Source organism: Cygnus olor, chromosome 4 (assembly GCF_009769625.2).
Source record: "Cygnus olor isolate bCygOlo1 chromosome 4, bCygOlo1.pri.v2, whole genome shotgun sequence".
Lineage (NCBI taxonomy): Eukaryota > Metazoa > Chordata > Aves > Anseriformes > Anatidae > Cygnus > Cygnus olor.
In genome coordinates, this window is record NC_049172.1 from 45018606 (window position 1) to 45035138 (window position 16533).

Below are 16533 nucleotides of genomic sequence, written 5' to 3' on the forward strand. Positions count from 1 at the left end.
CTACGTAAGAATCCAAGTAGTTCACACCCTCTCAAGACATGAAGAACGTTTCATTACGTAACGATGGCTTTCCTTAGCTACAAAAGGGATTTACTCAGTGATCACTCTACAAGATGAAATTGTCTGTGATAGATTTTTTCCGAAGAAATTCAATTTAGACTTCCAGGTAACTTGGAGCAACTGTTACAATTTACGTGGCCAGTGAGATATTGTGCCAATTTATCTGGAAAAATGTATTTCCTTAAAAGTTGATAAGTATTCTCTTTTTCTACTCAGAACCCCAAGAATAGTTATTTCAGGTCTTGTCCATTTTGCCAAATGACTATTTGCATTTGTTACTGCTGTCAATTTGCCGGAGTAACCTATGCATTTTTTTCATTGGTCTCCTGGATCTCACATAATCCTGTTAATTTCTGGACTTCATCTTCATAGCTATCATCAGAGAGATTTAATTCTGATAGAAAAACAGAGCAAGTTACCCAAAGACTTGTTTCTCTTGCCCCAGTGGACAGCTTTGTTAGGTGCCAAGTATCTTGTATGGAGACTAGATACATAGGATACAGTGGACACATTCAGTAAGATCTCTATCACTGAAGATAATCAGTGATTACTTCATTCTGGATGGTTGTTCAACCCATATCTAAATCACAGCAACAAAATTTGTGCTGCAAGATCAAACTGATGACGTATGGTACTGTCAGATGGATGATTCTCATCTGTAGGCAGTCCTTTAGCATACTTGATCCTGTTTTGGTATTCCTGAACCAGTCAAATCTTCTCCTTTCCCACTTAGTAGCTTGTATTTAGATACAGTTCTGATATTAGGCTGCTTTTTAACTCTAAAACGGCTGTGAAATTGGATATCCATTTCTTCCACATTTTGTAAAGTAAGAATTAATCTCTACTTCTCTGAAGGAAGGACTAAATAATATGAGTTTTTAACAGTTGTTTTTCAGATAGTGAAAGAACGAAATCTGTAAGGGAAAATAGTGTTCTAGATGATTTACCTGGAAAATGTCTGAAGTAAGTGGGAAGCACTTTGCCCATTCTGTAATGGTCAGAAGGAATTGGAAGAAAAAGTTGAGAGACACCCACTTTCTGAGATAATACCAACCTCCAGTTGTAGTGTTGTGTCTGGCTGTCTGGCTTTTGATGGGGAGGAAAAGTGGACCAATAATTTTTGAAGGAAGAGGGTCTTGTTGGAAGGAGCTGACTAAATTCTCTACCCTTCCCAAATAGAAGAAATGATAACTATGCTGAAGATGGGCAGAAGGACATAAGAAGGTTTGAAGACTCTGGGGTCCCAAGAAGATGAAAATACATTTGACTAAAGTGAGCCTTAGTTATTTTAAATTACAGCATTCCTAAAATACATAGCAGTCATCATTATCTCCATTCCAGTAAGCTCAGGGAGAGCAAAACAGCATTTTATATGAATTTTATCTTTACTAAATCTAGGAAAATTAAATATCAGTTTGGGCCTGATACAATTCTGTTGAGCTTTGTAAAGTGGCTGCAGCTTGAAACAGTTATAACCCATTGGATTCAGAAGGATATATTTCTAATTTTCTTGTATCTTTTACAGAAAATTACAGAATTTCTTTCATCACCCTTGAAAGAAATATAGCAAATGCATCAGTTAAGTGCACTGTGCCATAATACCTCGGTGTTTACCTTAAGAGGGAGGAGTTTAGTCTCTAAGTCTACTCACTAAGATTCTTATGGTAGTATCTATTGTAATACAAGTAGTCTAATAGCAGCCTGCACAGCAGATTCTTGTGTACTTAGCTAAATAATTATATAGGCATTACATAGTGACATACTATTGGAATCATTTATTTAGTTCAAAATTAGAATATTTCTACCTACTTCAACTTTATTCTAAAACTGAATAATCTTTGGCTTCAGAATACTTTTCTCCACATTGTTTCAGACTTTGTGGTAAATAGGTTTTATGTATTTGTAGAAAAGCATGTTTTTCTAAAATACAAGTGTGTCTCAAATGTAAGAACTGAGATATGATTAATATTGCCTTGTTGTCATTGTGCTTAATTTTCATTGTCGGTAGTGGTGTTCCTACACTGAAAGCCTAGGTCTGAACATTTCTAAATACACAGCAATCTGCTTTTGATATTCATAGACTAGTTTTTATCAGAACTGTGGTGTTCAGCCCCTTTGAAATGACAAACAAAATGTGGAATTAAGGCAACATTTAATCACTACAATTCATCATTCATTTAGTGGACAACAGCAGCCAGGCATACTGATACTTTCATTTACTTTCCCTTCCTGTTTAATTATTGTAGATAAATCTTTTGACATGAGTGCGCTAAAAGGAGTGCACAAACCCCTGATCATGAGTAAGACAGTGATAAATATAAAGTGCAAATGGAGAATGATTATTCTACCCGTCTCCATTAAGCTATAAGAAAATCGCAAGCAGAGTGTTAGAGATCTTCCATTCTTCTGCCGAGCAATCAGAAATGGGAAGGAAATTTCCCCAGAGAAGGGAAAGAAAAGTGATGTGCTACCAGAATTATTGAATTGTCACATATTGTATTACTGTACTGTTGTTGTAAAACATTCATTACAGTACTGTACCAGCATTCAAAGTGCTGCAAAACAAAACAGAACCCTATACAGTGATTAATTTATGTTTTTCAATTGCCTGATGTGAACCTTTTCAGAGGGAAAGGTCTTTTCTAAAATAGCTGTTAAAGGGGAAGTGATTCTTAGCTGTCAAGAAAAGGAAAGGCAGTTCAGAGCTGTCCATTGCAATCACAGAGCCCTAACAACAGCTACTGACTGCCCAGGTGTCTATGCAAACAGATTAAACTTCAGTGTTAGGTTAACATTGATTTTAAAAATACAAACTGTTTATAAACTGGTCGGTGAAGCACACATTTATTGTACCACAAGCGCCTTTAGTACTTATGATCCGTGTATTAATAACTAGAACTAAAACAAATATAATATTACTCCCCGAAGTAACTTTTTCAGTATAAATAAATGAATGTAAACACAGTACTTATGAAAATTCTGTGTACACATACATGTTTTCTTTTTCATTGTAAGTGGAAAGAGTGTGAATGTGTACCTCTGATTCAGTAAAACTCAAATCAAAAACCTGTCATTTGGAACTTAATGATTTTTCAAATTTCTTGATAATTAAGAAAAGCTGAAAGACAAAAATGCAATATTTGGTTTCATAACACAGTGCAAATATAAATGTCAAAAGTTAGAAAGATCTTTTTCATTTTACAGGCCAAATGGGAATGCAAAATGCTACTTAGTGAAATGATTTCACAATAACTTTTTCTGTCTCAGGAGGTTCATCTTCTTAGTAAGGGAAAACTGTTCATACGTTTACCTTCTGAAACTGCCTTTTCACCAGTTAAGGGGACATAGATTAAAAAGCTCTATTTATAGCTCATATATTATAAAGTTCATATATTAAAATGCTCTAGAAGTAGCTTGGGCTCTTAATATTCCATGTCTCAGTGAAACTCTGCAACACAGATGCTTACCTGGTTGAGTCGCTTTAAAAAAATGATTTAGGTTTCTAAGTCATTATGGCATTTTTATTTTTGTCTTTTCATTTTAGTCATGGGCCGTAATCCCATATCAAAGCAGGTTCAAATCAGAGTTAACATTAGCATCTGGCTAATGTTTATACCAAAAGGGAACAAAGGAAAAGGAAGTGGTTAAAACAATTGGACTATTGCAAAATGTGACTCTGTCTTTATAAAAAGCTCAGTGATGCATTTGTCATTTTGCTTTCTATCAGCTTGTAATTGCTACTTCAGTTAGAGATCAAACTCTTGAGAAAATGGTAGGACAAAATAAATAATACCTGATTTTTATATATTTTTATGTATATATCTCTTTTCAAATCTCTTTCCATTTTTTTTTAAACAGAAAATAATCATTTAATGTTTTTAATCTGATTTATAAATAGAAAGAAGACATGTTGATTATCTTATTGTAGCTTATTTTCATCTGAAAACACAATTTAGACATTATATAATGAAAAAAAAAAAGTCTCTCCAAAATGCTGCTGGCTCTGGAGTAAATACTGCAGCTACTTTACAATATAACTACCAAAAATTTGGAAGTAAAATTTAAAATCCTGGAAATAATTTATAGCAGGCAAAAGGAAACTTGTAAAATTGGAATGCATCATTTTTGTCTGCGGGGATATTAATGACTGGAGAGACAGGGAGTCTTACCTGTGTATAACAATTAAAGCCTTGTCAGTAGCTATACTAGGAATTGTAATAGATTAGAATCACATTGTGACAAATTCTGTTTTTGACAATAAATTCCTTTTAGTTGTCAAGTAATGGTTGAACATAAAAATATAAAATTGGCCCTTTACTACTGCAGAACACCTACAGCACACATGGAACAGAAGGGAGAAGAGTGTTGCTAACCTCTCACTTGTTATTGCTCAGTTTGCTTCTGTGTAAATGGAAGAAAATTGGTGCTTTCTGTTGACATTTAATATTTATCAATATATGATTATAAAAATAAATACAATTATGTCTATAACAAGCAAATAGCTGAAACGTTTTTGGCAAAAGGCATCTTAGTTTTCCTTGGAAGGGACAGTTTATTTCTGGTAAGGAAGAATATTTGCTGCCACCTTCTGGACTTCAATATTACAGTTTCGAAGAAGGTCTTAGAACATGAAGCCTTGCTTACTTGTGGATAAAAGTTTGAAAAACAAGTGCAAAGTTGCTCCTAGTTTCCAACCTTTCTATTTTGTATTGTCAATTGAAGTGTTTAAAATTAGTATTAAATGAAGACAATGGATTTTTTTCTAAAATCAAATCAAAACTATATTGAATATATTGTGATTCTTGAAGGTCATGGCACTATTGTTTCTGAACATTTCCAAATGAAAAGGTACATTATCCAGTTCCATATAATTTTTTTATCAAATATTCCAAAACAAACTCTTTAGCCTTGTGGTTTTTTTTTCCTATTTACTTCATCCCAGATGATTCAACCATCTGACATGCATTTTAACCAAGTGAACCCATATGGCTCAACAATTTCAAGGAATGAGAGTGGGGAAATGACAAAAAATTCTAGCCTCCTTTTCCTTGAAAAGCAGTACTACTACTTCATGCTTTAGAATTGTTCTGAGACTAATCCCCTTTGTGTCTGAAGTGTATTCAGAGTTGCCTATTTATATCCAAGCTGAGAACCTTTCAGTAATTTTAGTTAATACTGGCTCAGCAGGAAAGTCAGGCTCAGTAGGAACACCTTATCTGTTACTCAGATAGTTCCTGAGAGCTCAGGACAACACTGATATTCTGTTAGGCGGCGGGATTCTATTCGTTATTACAGCTCTAAGCTGCTGTATGTTGTGAAATGTCTGGGCACACACAGGAGAACAAGGAGACGGGCCTTCTGCTTTCTCTGCCTGTGTAAACTGCAGGCTTTGTCTATCTCCACAGGCTGGAGAAGTCACTGAGGTGTACCACAGCTCCTGCACTTGCTGCACAGCTCAGTTTTCATTCACAAAAAAGTACTGTGCGCAGGGGTATGGTGCATACCCATGTCACAACACTGGGGCTGAACACAAGGCTGCACACTGACTGATCAGGACTGAGGTGCACTGCAGAGCATGTTGCCTCTTGGCAAAGCTCCAGAGCTCCTGTTTGGCCCAAGCAGCTTCAAAGGGGAAAACACCTGATTTAAATACGGGGCAGCAAGAAGCAGAATTTCAACAGGCTGGAAGAAACAGGCAAGGGAAGGACAGAGAAGAGGCTGGACAAAACAAAACCAGGATACAGGAATACTTGATGCAGAAGGAAAAACTGTATTCAGCACTGGCTTGGAGAGTGATGAGACTAGGTATTGATGGCCAAGATTCCCGAGTTTGGATGAGAAGATTAAGGAATAGAAAATTGACCTGTGTAGCTTGCAACGAGTCTACGATTTGGAGACCAGGACAAGAAAGAGGTAAGATGAAGAAATGGGGCCATGAAGGCACATTGGGGGAAAAGAACCTGTGCTGACTACTGTGTACTTTCCTCTAGAGCTCCAGAGAAATTTAATCCCTGGAAGAATGGAGTTTGTCCTTCCTGGATCTCACTGATGTCAGAAAAGACTGCAGAGCCACACCAGAAAGCTGTGCCATCCTCCCAGTGGTGGCTCACAGCCAGATGTCAACATGCACTTGCTGCCATTTACTTGCTGCCATTTTATCATGTAGCATGATGGCAATTGTTTGGGGTGGTTCAGGCTATGCTGGAGGACCTTGTTGGTTACAGTGTGCTATATGGTAGTTTTCTGGGGTTTGGTTTGTTTCAAAAAAACCCTTGGGTCTTAAACACACGAAGTTACCTTGAAACAATGGAAGTAAAGTTGGAAGGTCAAATATTCAAAAGCATCATTGGCCAGTGCATATGCATTTTTATTACATTTCAGGGCTTCTGCCCCATCCAGTGCACTTTCAGGGTTTCTTTTAGCAAATACTATGATTATATGGTAAAGGAGTATATTGTGTGAAAGATGCTTTCACTGGGTGGATTTCAGTGCTGGTCACTCAGTATTCCCTTCTCTGGGCTTCCACCTGGAGACCTGTAACCTCTGAATACTCATGGACTGATGTTAAGGAGAACCATGCTTTCGATATATTGACTAGTTCTTATACTATGATCTGAAGATGCTGAATGTCTTGAACTGGACACCCAAGGCTACTGAGTTTCCTAATATCAATGCTTCCATCTTCATTTACTCATTTGTAAAATGCAGTGGTGTAAAAATGAATTACAGCTTCTGAATCAGTTGAATACTAACAAAAAAATCTATGAGGAAATAAATGATTCTGTATGAAGAGCATAGTTTGAAGTGCACATTAGATAAGAAACGGTGCTAAGCACAGAACAGTGTCATTACAAATCAGTGAAGAGCTATTCATCAGTTGAGCAGTACCATTCTGTGCCCCGAATTGAGTTAGGAGTTCTACGGGTAAAAAAAAAAACACAAATCCTTGAGAGGGCTGAAGTAAGGTGACACATTCGTTTCAAGTGCCTCATTTTGCAATCTAAACAGTAGTGTTTAAGACTTTTTTTTAATAATTGTATACGCATAAGGGTCAGGCCCTGGCTTTGGTAGCTTTCCTTTAGCAGGACCAGGTTGGTCTAGTTTCCCTACCAAACCATCTCTCTGAAAGTAATCATAGGATGAGGAAATATATCTGAAATGCTTACAGATGTGCAGCAGAGTACAGCACAACTGCAGATGTATATCAACATAACAAGTCATGTTGCTCCTTCTCATTTTGTGGAATCATTTGAATTTTTAATGGAAAGCCATCATGAAAAAAAAAATAAAAATCTCATTTGTCATACCTCTGCACTTTCTGGTATCAGCCAAAGAAGAAGAAAGAAATTATGTGCCAGTGGTTTCTGAAGAAATTCACAGCCCACTTTTCAGTTCACAAAAGATTCTTAGGTAGCAAGGCTAGGACTGGCAGAAATACCCATATATATCTAAACGTGGTTATTTAACCAAAGAAAACAAAACTGCAGACAGATATTGAGGTTTTCTTGTCACCACATCTTCAACTATTTAAGGCTGCTTAAGCTCCAATTTTAAGCTATAGAGCTGATGTGGGAAAATTACCAAAATTCCAGGAAGAAATCTAAGTGTACCCAGATGCCCATCCTTTAGTTTTGCTCCCAGTAGTAAAGCCATATACCAACAACAACCTGCACAGTGAGACTGTGAGAAGTAGCATTCTTACAGATCAAAGAAAAAATCAGTGGCAGTTATTGATGTTTTTCTCAATTAGGGGAAAAAAAGTATATTTTCTCAAGAACTTTCTTTAAAATTTGAAAATATTTGTCTATAGGTTGTTCCTGTACAGAAACCTTTGATTCTGATATAAGTATACTGAATTCTTAGCTTTGAAAACAAGTAAAGCTCATAGTGAAATGAGTGAGAGTGGTGCTCCCTGGCAGCCTTTGTAACCCAACATGTGTTACAGTGGTTTGGAGGGTATTTTATTTCCATAATGTTCCTCCTTTTCTTCTGTATGTTCTGCATTTCTTAAAATAGTCAAAGTCTCTTGTTTTGGGTTTATGTGGAAACATCAAGAGTAGCGATCCATCTGTTCCACAATTTAGTGTTTATGCCTAATTAGAAATGACTTGTTTACTTTTGTAGCAACGTATCTTTCCATTGTCAGAGTTATGTTTTTAAGATGTCTGTCTCAAACCATACAATATAATCAAGGATTCTTGTTTAAAAACACTACCGATACATTGATTACCCTGCACACAAAGCCTTCATCTACTTAGTCCATCTGTAAGCATGGTTTGATAAGTTATTTTTCTCATTGCAGAGTTTCCTCAGCATAAGAGAGTGAACAGTTACTGTTACAATATACTTCCATGTAACTTTGTGAAAATTTCACATGCATTAAAATTAAAAACATTTTGTCAAGATCATTACAAACAAGAATAGATTTTTTTCCTCTGAAAACCGCAGAGGAATGGGAGGCTTGATTAGCATGGTATAAAAAACTAAATAAAAAAGTTTTTGCTGGCCTTACTTAAGGAAGCCAGTGTTTAAACCATGGAAATATCATTATGTGGTTAGTCTTAGTTTGTAAAGGAAGAGCTCAAATCTGTCTCCGTAAAGATCCTTCCAACACGTTCCACTTAGCTTCAGGATTACTGTTTTAATCATTTGATAAAAAACCTGAAGTGCTTCCTGTAGTAAGCATCCAGCCTGAAAAGCACTTGCCAAACATAACTCCTCCCTTATATAATTACATGCAAAAGTAAAGTTTAGGATAAAATAAGAGCAGTCATTGTCATGGGTACTATGAAGTTGTGAAGGTAGCACCAAGTGTGTCATGTAAATATCAGGTCATGTATTTTCCCAAGAAATCTACCAGCAGTAAGTTCAGAGCTTCTGAATCCACAGGTTTTTTAATATCTTGTCAACAAGTTTCTTCTTTGCATAACATTTCTCTTTCAAGCTGAGTAGATTCATTAAAAAATAACATTATGCCAAGCTGTGAAATTAAGGCTTGCACTTGCCATGCCGAACTCACAAAGCGATCAGTGGAATCTCCTGGGTGTTTAACTTCAGGCAAAGTTGTATCATGGTTGGTTAAAAAAAAAAAAAAAAAAAAAAAAAGTAATATTGAAAGGGCAGATCTTTTTATAACCACTTGTTTTGTGTTCTGAAAGCTAGGAAATCTGGATAAGGATCCTGGAAAAAGAGAGGAGAAAGATTTTGCAAATTGTTAGTTGCAAAGAGTGCTGTTGTTTCACTGGTATTTCCCTACCTCGTGGTGTACAGAGGATTCCCACAGAAAGGCTGGAGCAGCGGGACGTGCTGGAAAAGCTGGTCCTGTGTTGGGGTGTTGGCCCGGCTACGTGGTAAGCAGTGCTCCTCCCAGATCACCTCATCTGGTATCCAGTTCTCTTTACACTTGCATCCCACTGCTGATGGGCATTTCTCTCTACTATCTTTCATCAGAGTTCACTTCAGCACTTTCAAAAACTGTCGTGTATAGGAGCTATCTGGGATAATATGTTTGTATATCTTTTGCCTCTCAGAGCAAATGTCTATTGATAGGGTCGGCTTTTTTTTTTTTTTTTTTTTTTTTTTTTTTTTTTAAGCTCGCTTTTCTCTTTTTCCTGGCCATTAGCATTTCCATTTTTTCACAATACCTTTTTGTAAGTAGACGAAAAAAATCATGCCCAGTGATATGAGCGCTCTGTCATCCAAGAACAATCTAGCAAATTTCAACAAAAGGCTTTAAGTTGTCAGTGCAAAATAATTAAGCCCTTCTTTCTGATTGTTTTCTTCTCTTGTACCTTCAGTATTTCATAAACCTGTGATAGATATTTTATCCTTTGCAGTCTCTGCTCTGGAGTTTTCTCCCCATTGCTTGGCTCCTTCTAACCCTAGTAGTTTTTTCTCTCAAAATTTCTGCTCTGCCACTTAGCAGTAACTTTCCTATATGAACCACATGCCAGCCTCTCACTTCCTAATTGCTGAAACCTGATGATACCTTAGCCTCATAGTATCCCTTTACTTCAAATACAAATTTGCATGAATTCTAGACATTCATTTTAGGGTGAATAGTAACAGCACTCTGTCAAAAGGAAAACTCATTGCCGCATGATTGCTGTGGTGACAGCAAAATGGGTCACAACACTTTTAGGGCTGATTTTATGTTTTGATTCTGTCTCAGATAACGTTAGGTATATTTTGGGTCAGTGCAAGAAAACTTTGGACAAAAAATGAACTGAAACCTTTTGGTGGCTGATATTTTAATGGCATTGGCTTAATCTCATAGTGAATTGTCTGTGCATCTAGGAGAGAAATGAGCATTCCCTACTGCACACCTTGCTGTGAGTGTATTATAAAGTCCCAGTCCATCGGCCAGGTACTTTTGGAATCAAGTGGCTTATTGTCACTGGATATTGTCACGTCTTAGGACACTGACAAAATTATTTCTTCCATAAGAGAACAGAAAGCAAAAGGATGAGATGTACTTTTAAGAGATGGTATTGTTTACTCTGTAAATGTTCCTACAGAAAAAAATATTTGAAATATCTTTCTGTTTGTTTCAAAATATGTTATCTTTTGCCAGTCAGGAACTTGGTAAGAGTAGTTTCCCTGGAGAAAGGGAGAGAAGCTACACAGGTTTTTTTTCAATAAATAAATGTTGTTTCTTATTTTTGCTACAAAAATTTAACTTCTTATTTAAAAGCTATGCCTCTCCAAGACAAAACTTTTAAATTCGGGTTTTATAAAAAGCAGTTTATAACTGAATCATGGAAAAGCTGTCTCGAATGTGAGATCTAAGTTGTGTGGTGTATGGGCTCTAGTATGGGCTATAATCAAATGTGATAAATGCAACATAAAGAACAAATAGATCCTTTAATGTGAACGTATTAGAAGTATTGTTATTAGGGGTGGCCTAAAATTCTATGGTATATATGCTTACAGAGTAAGCACGACAATTGCATTTTGGAGCTTTGTCATATTATATTAAAAATTCTAAAAACTTTTTGAAAAAAAATTATAAAGGTTCATTTTTCTCTCATAGACAAATTTCAGATGGCTCCTCTCTATGCAAACAGTCAATTTTCTTGCCATTTCATCTGTGCTTAATGTCATCTTTACCTTTTAATTAGGACTCAAGGCAGTGAACAGCTTAACTTTCTTATGAATATCTGCTTCATGAGAGATTACACCTTGGATAAAACTGTTAATTTAAGTAGGCCAGTCTTCTGAAATATTAATAAGAATTACAGACTTACCTGATCGGTAAAAATCTTGAAGGCAAGTTGGATCCAAGCACTATGCATGTAGGATGGTGTATGTATAGGGTATTGAATTCAGACTTGGTCTTTGAATGGGATTTTCAAAAGATCTTTGTTGAATTAAGAGCACTACTGTCACTGGGACTTTTGCTTTTAACTCATATTGATGCCTTAAAAAGCCCTCCTGTCATTGCTATAGGCCATACAAAATACCTGTATTTGAGTAACGGCAAAAAATACAAATCTGATCAAGATCCAAATTTTTAACATAATTTCCTTTTCTTCTGTACAAGGTAAAGAGAAGATAGGCTAATAGCTTCATTCTGTACTGCAATCACAGAAGCTAACTTTATGTTTATAGTTGTCAACATGAATATTATTTAGACAACATCCTAAGTAAAATTGTGGTTTGTGCTGTTAATGAAAGAAATAGCTAAATGATTTTCAAGTTGATAATTAGAATAATAATGCATATTATTTCTTACATGGAAGTGGCATGTAGGCATATATACATTAGATTTCAGTAATCCACACATTTCATACAGGATATTCAGGAGATGTTGACAATCTCCAAAAGTTACTGACCTGAGCGTGATAGAACCTGGTCACCATGCCAGGTAAGGCATACATTTTATCTTTGTGTTAACAAGATGTATCTTGTTAGTAGCCATGTGCATCAACCTCAACTCTTGTGGTAAAAGTACAAAACTGCTAAAAATCTCCACATTAGGGAAATATTCTTGAGGTGGTAAGGTGAACAAGTACAGAAGTGTGATTATAATTTGCAGGTGTATTTTACAAGAGGAGACTCTAGGTAAACACATGTAAGGCAACATGAGGCTGTCTGAAAGGGATTAGATTTCTATGTATCTCTCTAGTAGCACAACCCTTATCTTTGACAGGGTATCTTTATTCCAAGGGAGGAAGGAAAGAAGGAAGGAAGGGAGGGAGAAAAGGGAAGGGAAGGGAAGGGGAGGGAAGGGGAGGGGAGGGGAGGGGAGGAGGGTGAAGGAGAAGGAGAAAGGGAAAGGGAAAGGGAAAGGGAAAGGGAAAGGGAAAGGGAAAGGGAAGGGGAGGGAAGGGAACAGGAGAAGAGGAGGGTGAAGGAGAAGGAGAAAGGGAAAGGGAAAGGGAAAGGGAAAGGGAAAGGGAAGGAGAAAGGAGATTTCATATTAACAGAATTACATAGAAAACAGATTTCCCTTAAAAGATACTGTCAGTCTGTATATATAAGTGAAACAAAGCAAAACATAACAGGAAAAAACAACGACCAAACCAAAGAAAAGAAACCCAAACAGGCAGAGAAGAAAGGGACAAATTTAATGGTAGAAGAAAAATATAGATACTGACAGTGAAAAACAGATTGAAGGGAGATCTCCAGAGGATTAAAATATTGCTACTCTGTTTCCAGGCAAATGTAGTGTAATTCTTTCTTGAGTTTTCCAAACTATTTTCTTCAAAATTTCCCATCCTTGTTCTGAATTTTAAGAGAGAGGTAGATCACATGGTCATTTTCTTCTAATGCAGTCAGTATCCCAGTCCAAATATTAAAGGAGAGAGTGAGATTTTGGAGGTCCAAAATTTAAAGTGATTTTTGTTGACTTGATTCCAATCTGCATTTTATATGTCCAACCAAATTATTATTTTTTTCAAACTTAATTGCTGTTTGAGTTACCTTCATGGAACCAAACTAAGGTGTTTTTTTCATACTGGGGAATGCTTTCTTTATTGAGACAGATAGTTCTACAAAATCTTTGTGCACCACTATGATATAAAAGATCCATATTTGGGTCTGTAGCTTGCTGGATCATAACTTAAACAAATATGCCAACAGATTCTGCTGCCTTTACTCACAGAGTGATGCTCTAATCTTATTGCACATCTCTAATCTTGTTGCACATGGGATGGATTTTGATACCCTTACTTGTGTCAAACAACGTTTTGTTTCAGACCCAGCACTACTGATGTAAACAAGACTCTTTACAGAATAACATGATAAACTGTTCAAATATAGGCCCTTGATTTCAGCAAGATGTATTCATTGCAATATTATACAGTAGGTTTCAAGACTACAGACTCTTAAGAATTTTCTACAGTAGCAGTATTTCAATCCTTTGTACCGAATACAAGAAGTAAAAGGTGAAAGTATAAGACCAGAGTAAAAAGATTTAAAGTGGGAAGAAGAACTGTAAATCCCAAAGTGAAATTAAGAAAATACGTATGACAGACCAATAGGAAGACATGGCAATATTTATGATTTACTGTTAAGTGCTGATTTTTGTGGCATACGCTACTCTGGTTGCAAGAATCTTAAATATATGTATCCCTTCAGTTCTCAGTCATTGTGCTTTCACAAGAAACTATTGCATTACATTGCAGCTGCAAAACCCATCTCACCTCTCTGACCAATATTTTTAATTTAGTAGTTTCTATGTTAAATGCTGGATTCAAGGCAAACTTTGGCTAAAAATATGTCTGCGCTTGGGATGTCAGATTTCCCCAAAATAGGAAATCTTAGTGATTTTTCCAGCTGTCTTTCCACCTCCTTTAAATTATTCTTCTGCAGAACACTCTAGCATCTCTTATAGCACATTCTCTGTGAAATCACAGAGGCAATTCATGATTTTGGATCACAGCTGATCCACATAACTTACAAACTAAGCCCCTGACTGATCAATCAGATTTTTGTGGAAGGACCTTTAAGCCAGGACAGATTCTGACTGAATTCAGCGGGGCTCTGTGCATACCCAAAGGTCTATCCAGCTCTATTCTGCTAGTGATCAGTCAGAGTCTAATACTTTACCTATTTTATACTATGTATGTTAGTAATACATGTTACTATTAATATCATTTAATAAGGCACTTTAAAAAAAAAAAAAAAGTCCTCAAATCCCTAGGTCATTAGGACATAATTGGTGCAGGGGTTCTGCTCCAATTGGTGCAGAAAGCAAGCTCTTTTCTATTAGTTTGACATACCAGGAATACTGCTTACTGTTGTTTGTATTGTAGTCATCTTAAAGCAAAAACCTAGTGTCCTGCTTACTTAACACGATGGTGTGAATTTATTGCAGGATGTTATGTGTATAAAGCATCTGATATTATGCTTAAATATCCTAAAAATTTTTATCTATTTTGATTCCTTAAAAAAGTTCAAGTATTTTGGACCCAGATTTGAGGTGATACATCTGAAGTTATTAAGTAAGCTAAGGAATACTACTGGCACTCTTTGTGTGCCCAGTTACCACTGCAAACAATTAATGCATGGCAAGCAAAGTGGACACTAAGTTTCAGCTGTAAGGTTTACTCTTCAATAATTGATGGCTTCCACACCTGTGCAGTGACGCCAACTTTCTTTGCTGAAAATTTTGGCCTCGGAGCAGTAAACAAAGGGGAAGTGGTTGTTTCCGGCTTAGAAAATGCAGAGTAGCCTGTAGGTGAATAGGACTCATTTACTGGGGTAGAGGCATTTGACTGATATGAAGGCTGTGTACTGTAGGCTGGCACGGAGTACACTGAAGATGCCCGGGCGTTAGTAGGAGAGCCAGCACCAGGTGGTCGTAAAGACAGAGCTTGCTTTGAAGTAGGCAACTTTGATGTCTGCTTAATAGCTAGGCTTTCCTTAGTACTTGGAGGTTGAAAAGTAAATAAAGACGCATCAAGTTGGTAAGGCTGATGTTTCATAATATCCAAAGCATTGAGACCTTTCTTAGGTTTTCTTTTGGTATTTTTGGTAGCAGCAGCAGACTTAGAGGAAGGTTTGGTAGCAGCAAGAGGATAAGATGGGCTGTGGATGGGATTGTAAGCTACAGGTGGAGGTGCTCGGACATTAGATGAATATTTCCAAGAAGCTGGTAAAGATGGAGTTGGAGATGAGGCTCGTGCCATGTTTGCTTGCACAGTCTCTGAATCGACCACATACTTCTCCATTCGAGAGTGCCTTCTGGCAAATAGTTGTGCTCCTTTTCCACTCATAGCTGGTGGCATCTCAAAGGGCGTCTTTGTTTCTCCAGCACTTGGTGTGACTGGTGTCTTGGGTGTGTGGTTTGGACTCGCTAGCGTTGCCTGAGGCCCTTTGAAAGGACCAGCGAGGTTGAGAGTATTTGGGGGATTGGCAGAAGGAGAATGAGGATACTGTGGGGATTTGAGTGGTGCAGGGTACGCTGCCTGAGGTGAGGCTGGAGCTGGGAAAGAAGGAGCCTTGTTAGCAGCCACAGCTGGAGGTGACCAAACGGGTGAAACTGGGGTACCAGCAGTAGGAGAGACCTTGACTGAAGGCTTTGGAGCAATAGGAGGAGGGGTCTTTTGTTTAGATGCTTGACTCTGCATAAAATTGCAAGCTTCTGCTCCCAAACTGAGGTAGTCTTCTTCAGGTCCTGACTCAAAACCAGCTCCAGTACCCTTTTTGCCTTCTGTGTTGTGTACGAGGGACAACAGGGCAGGATTAGGATTTACTTTGGGTGCTTCTTTGAAAGAGAACATAGGTTTTGATGTGCTTCTTCTCTTTGCCTCTTGCAATATCCCAGTTCTTTTGGCTGGCACGGCAATCCTTTCATCTCTGGATGCTATGCGTTCGGTTGGCTCTGTGAGTGACCACACGACTGGCGCAGCTTTGCTTGTTGCAGGAGCTGATACGGGTCTGTAAAAATTCTCAGGCGGTGGGCTAATAGAGCAGTAGGGCGGGGGTGCTGGTATATCTGAAAGAGGACTAGTGACATTTCTTGTGGGTGAAAATGGTGCAGCTGCTCGGTTTTGAACCCCAGAAGGGAAGGGTTTAGCTGTTCTATTCAAAGATGCTGCTTTTTGAGCTTCAGAGGACTGAAAAGAGAGGTTTGTGTCTGGTGCTAAGCCAAACCCATTTTGTTGTACAATTTTACCATGATTCTGGCTCACGTCTGTGTAACTTTTGCTTACACAGGTCTGCTGTCTTGACATTTCTTCCTCTTTTGTTTGGTAGGCTGAAGAGCTTACTTTCTGGAAGTTCTCTGACATGGTGACTTCCCTTTGCTCCTCTGCATGCCCTGTGCGTGCCTTCATCTCCTCTTGCTCAGCTGTGATCTGATCCATTCTCTGCCGTCTCTTTGCAAACATGAGGGCCCCTTTACCTGTGCTTTCTGGAAGCGTCTGCATCTCGTCTCCACTTTTTGTCTTCTTTTCCACCTCAAGTAGACTGCTATCCCAATCAAATGTCACAATCTTGCCGTCGTTGTCAATGTCAGAAAAAAAA

The 16533-nt window shown here is 37.5% G+C and overlaps 1 protein-coding gene and 1 long non-coding RNA gene across 3 annotated transcripts in view; one reads left to right on the plus strand and one right to left on the minus strand.

Moving 5' to 3' along the window:
- Window positions 1-16533, plus strand: part of LOC121069764 — a 78723-nt gene that overhangs the window by 54757 nt on the left and 7433 nt on the right. The window contains exon 1 of one of the 2 annotated variants that reach the window (XR_005819604.1): window positions 9319-9410. The exons of the other annotated variant lie outside the window; for it this stretch is intronic. This is a non-coding gene — a long non-coding RNA (uncharacterized LOC121069764). Of the gene's footprint in view, window positions 1-9318; window positions 9411-16533 lie in introns of those variants that run through there. 2 annotated transcript variants of the gene reach the window in all.
- Window positions 1-16533, minus strand: part of SYNPO2 (synaptopodin 2) — a 93282-nt gene that overhangs the window by 7621 nt on the left and 69128 nt on the right. The window contains 1 exon segment of the mRNA XM_040556203.1: window positions 14640-16532. Within this exon segment, the coding sequence (XP_040412137.1) occupies window positions 14640-16532 (1893 nt within the window).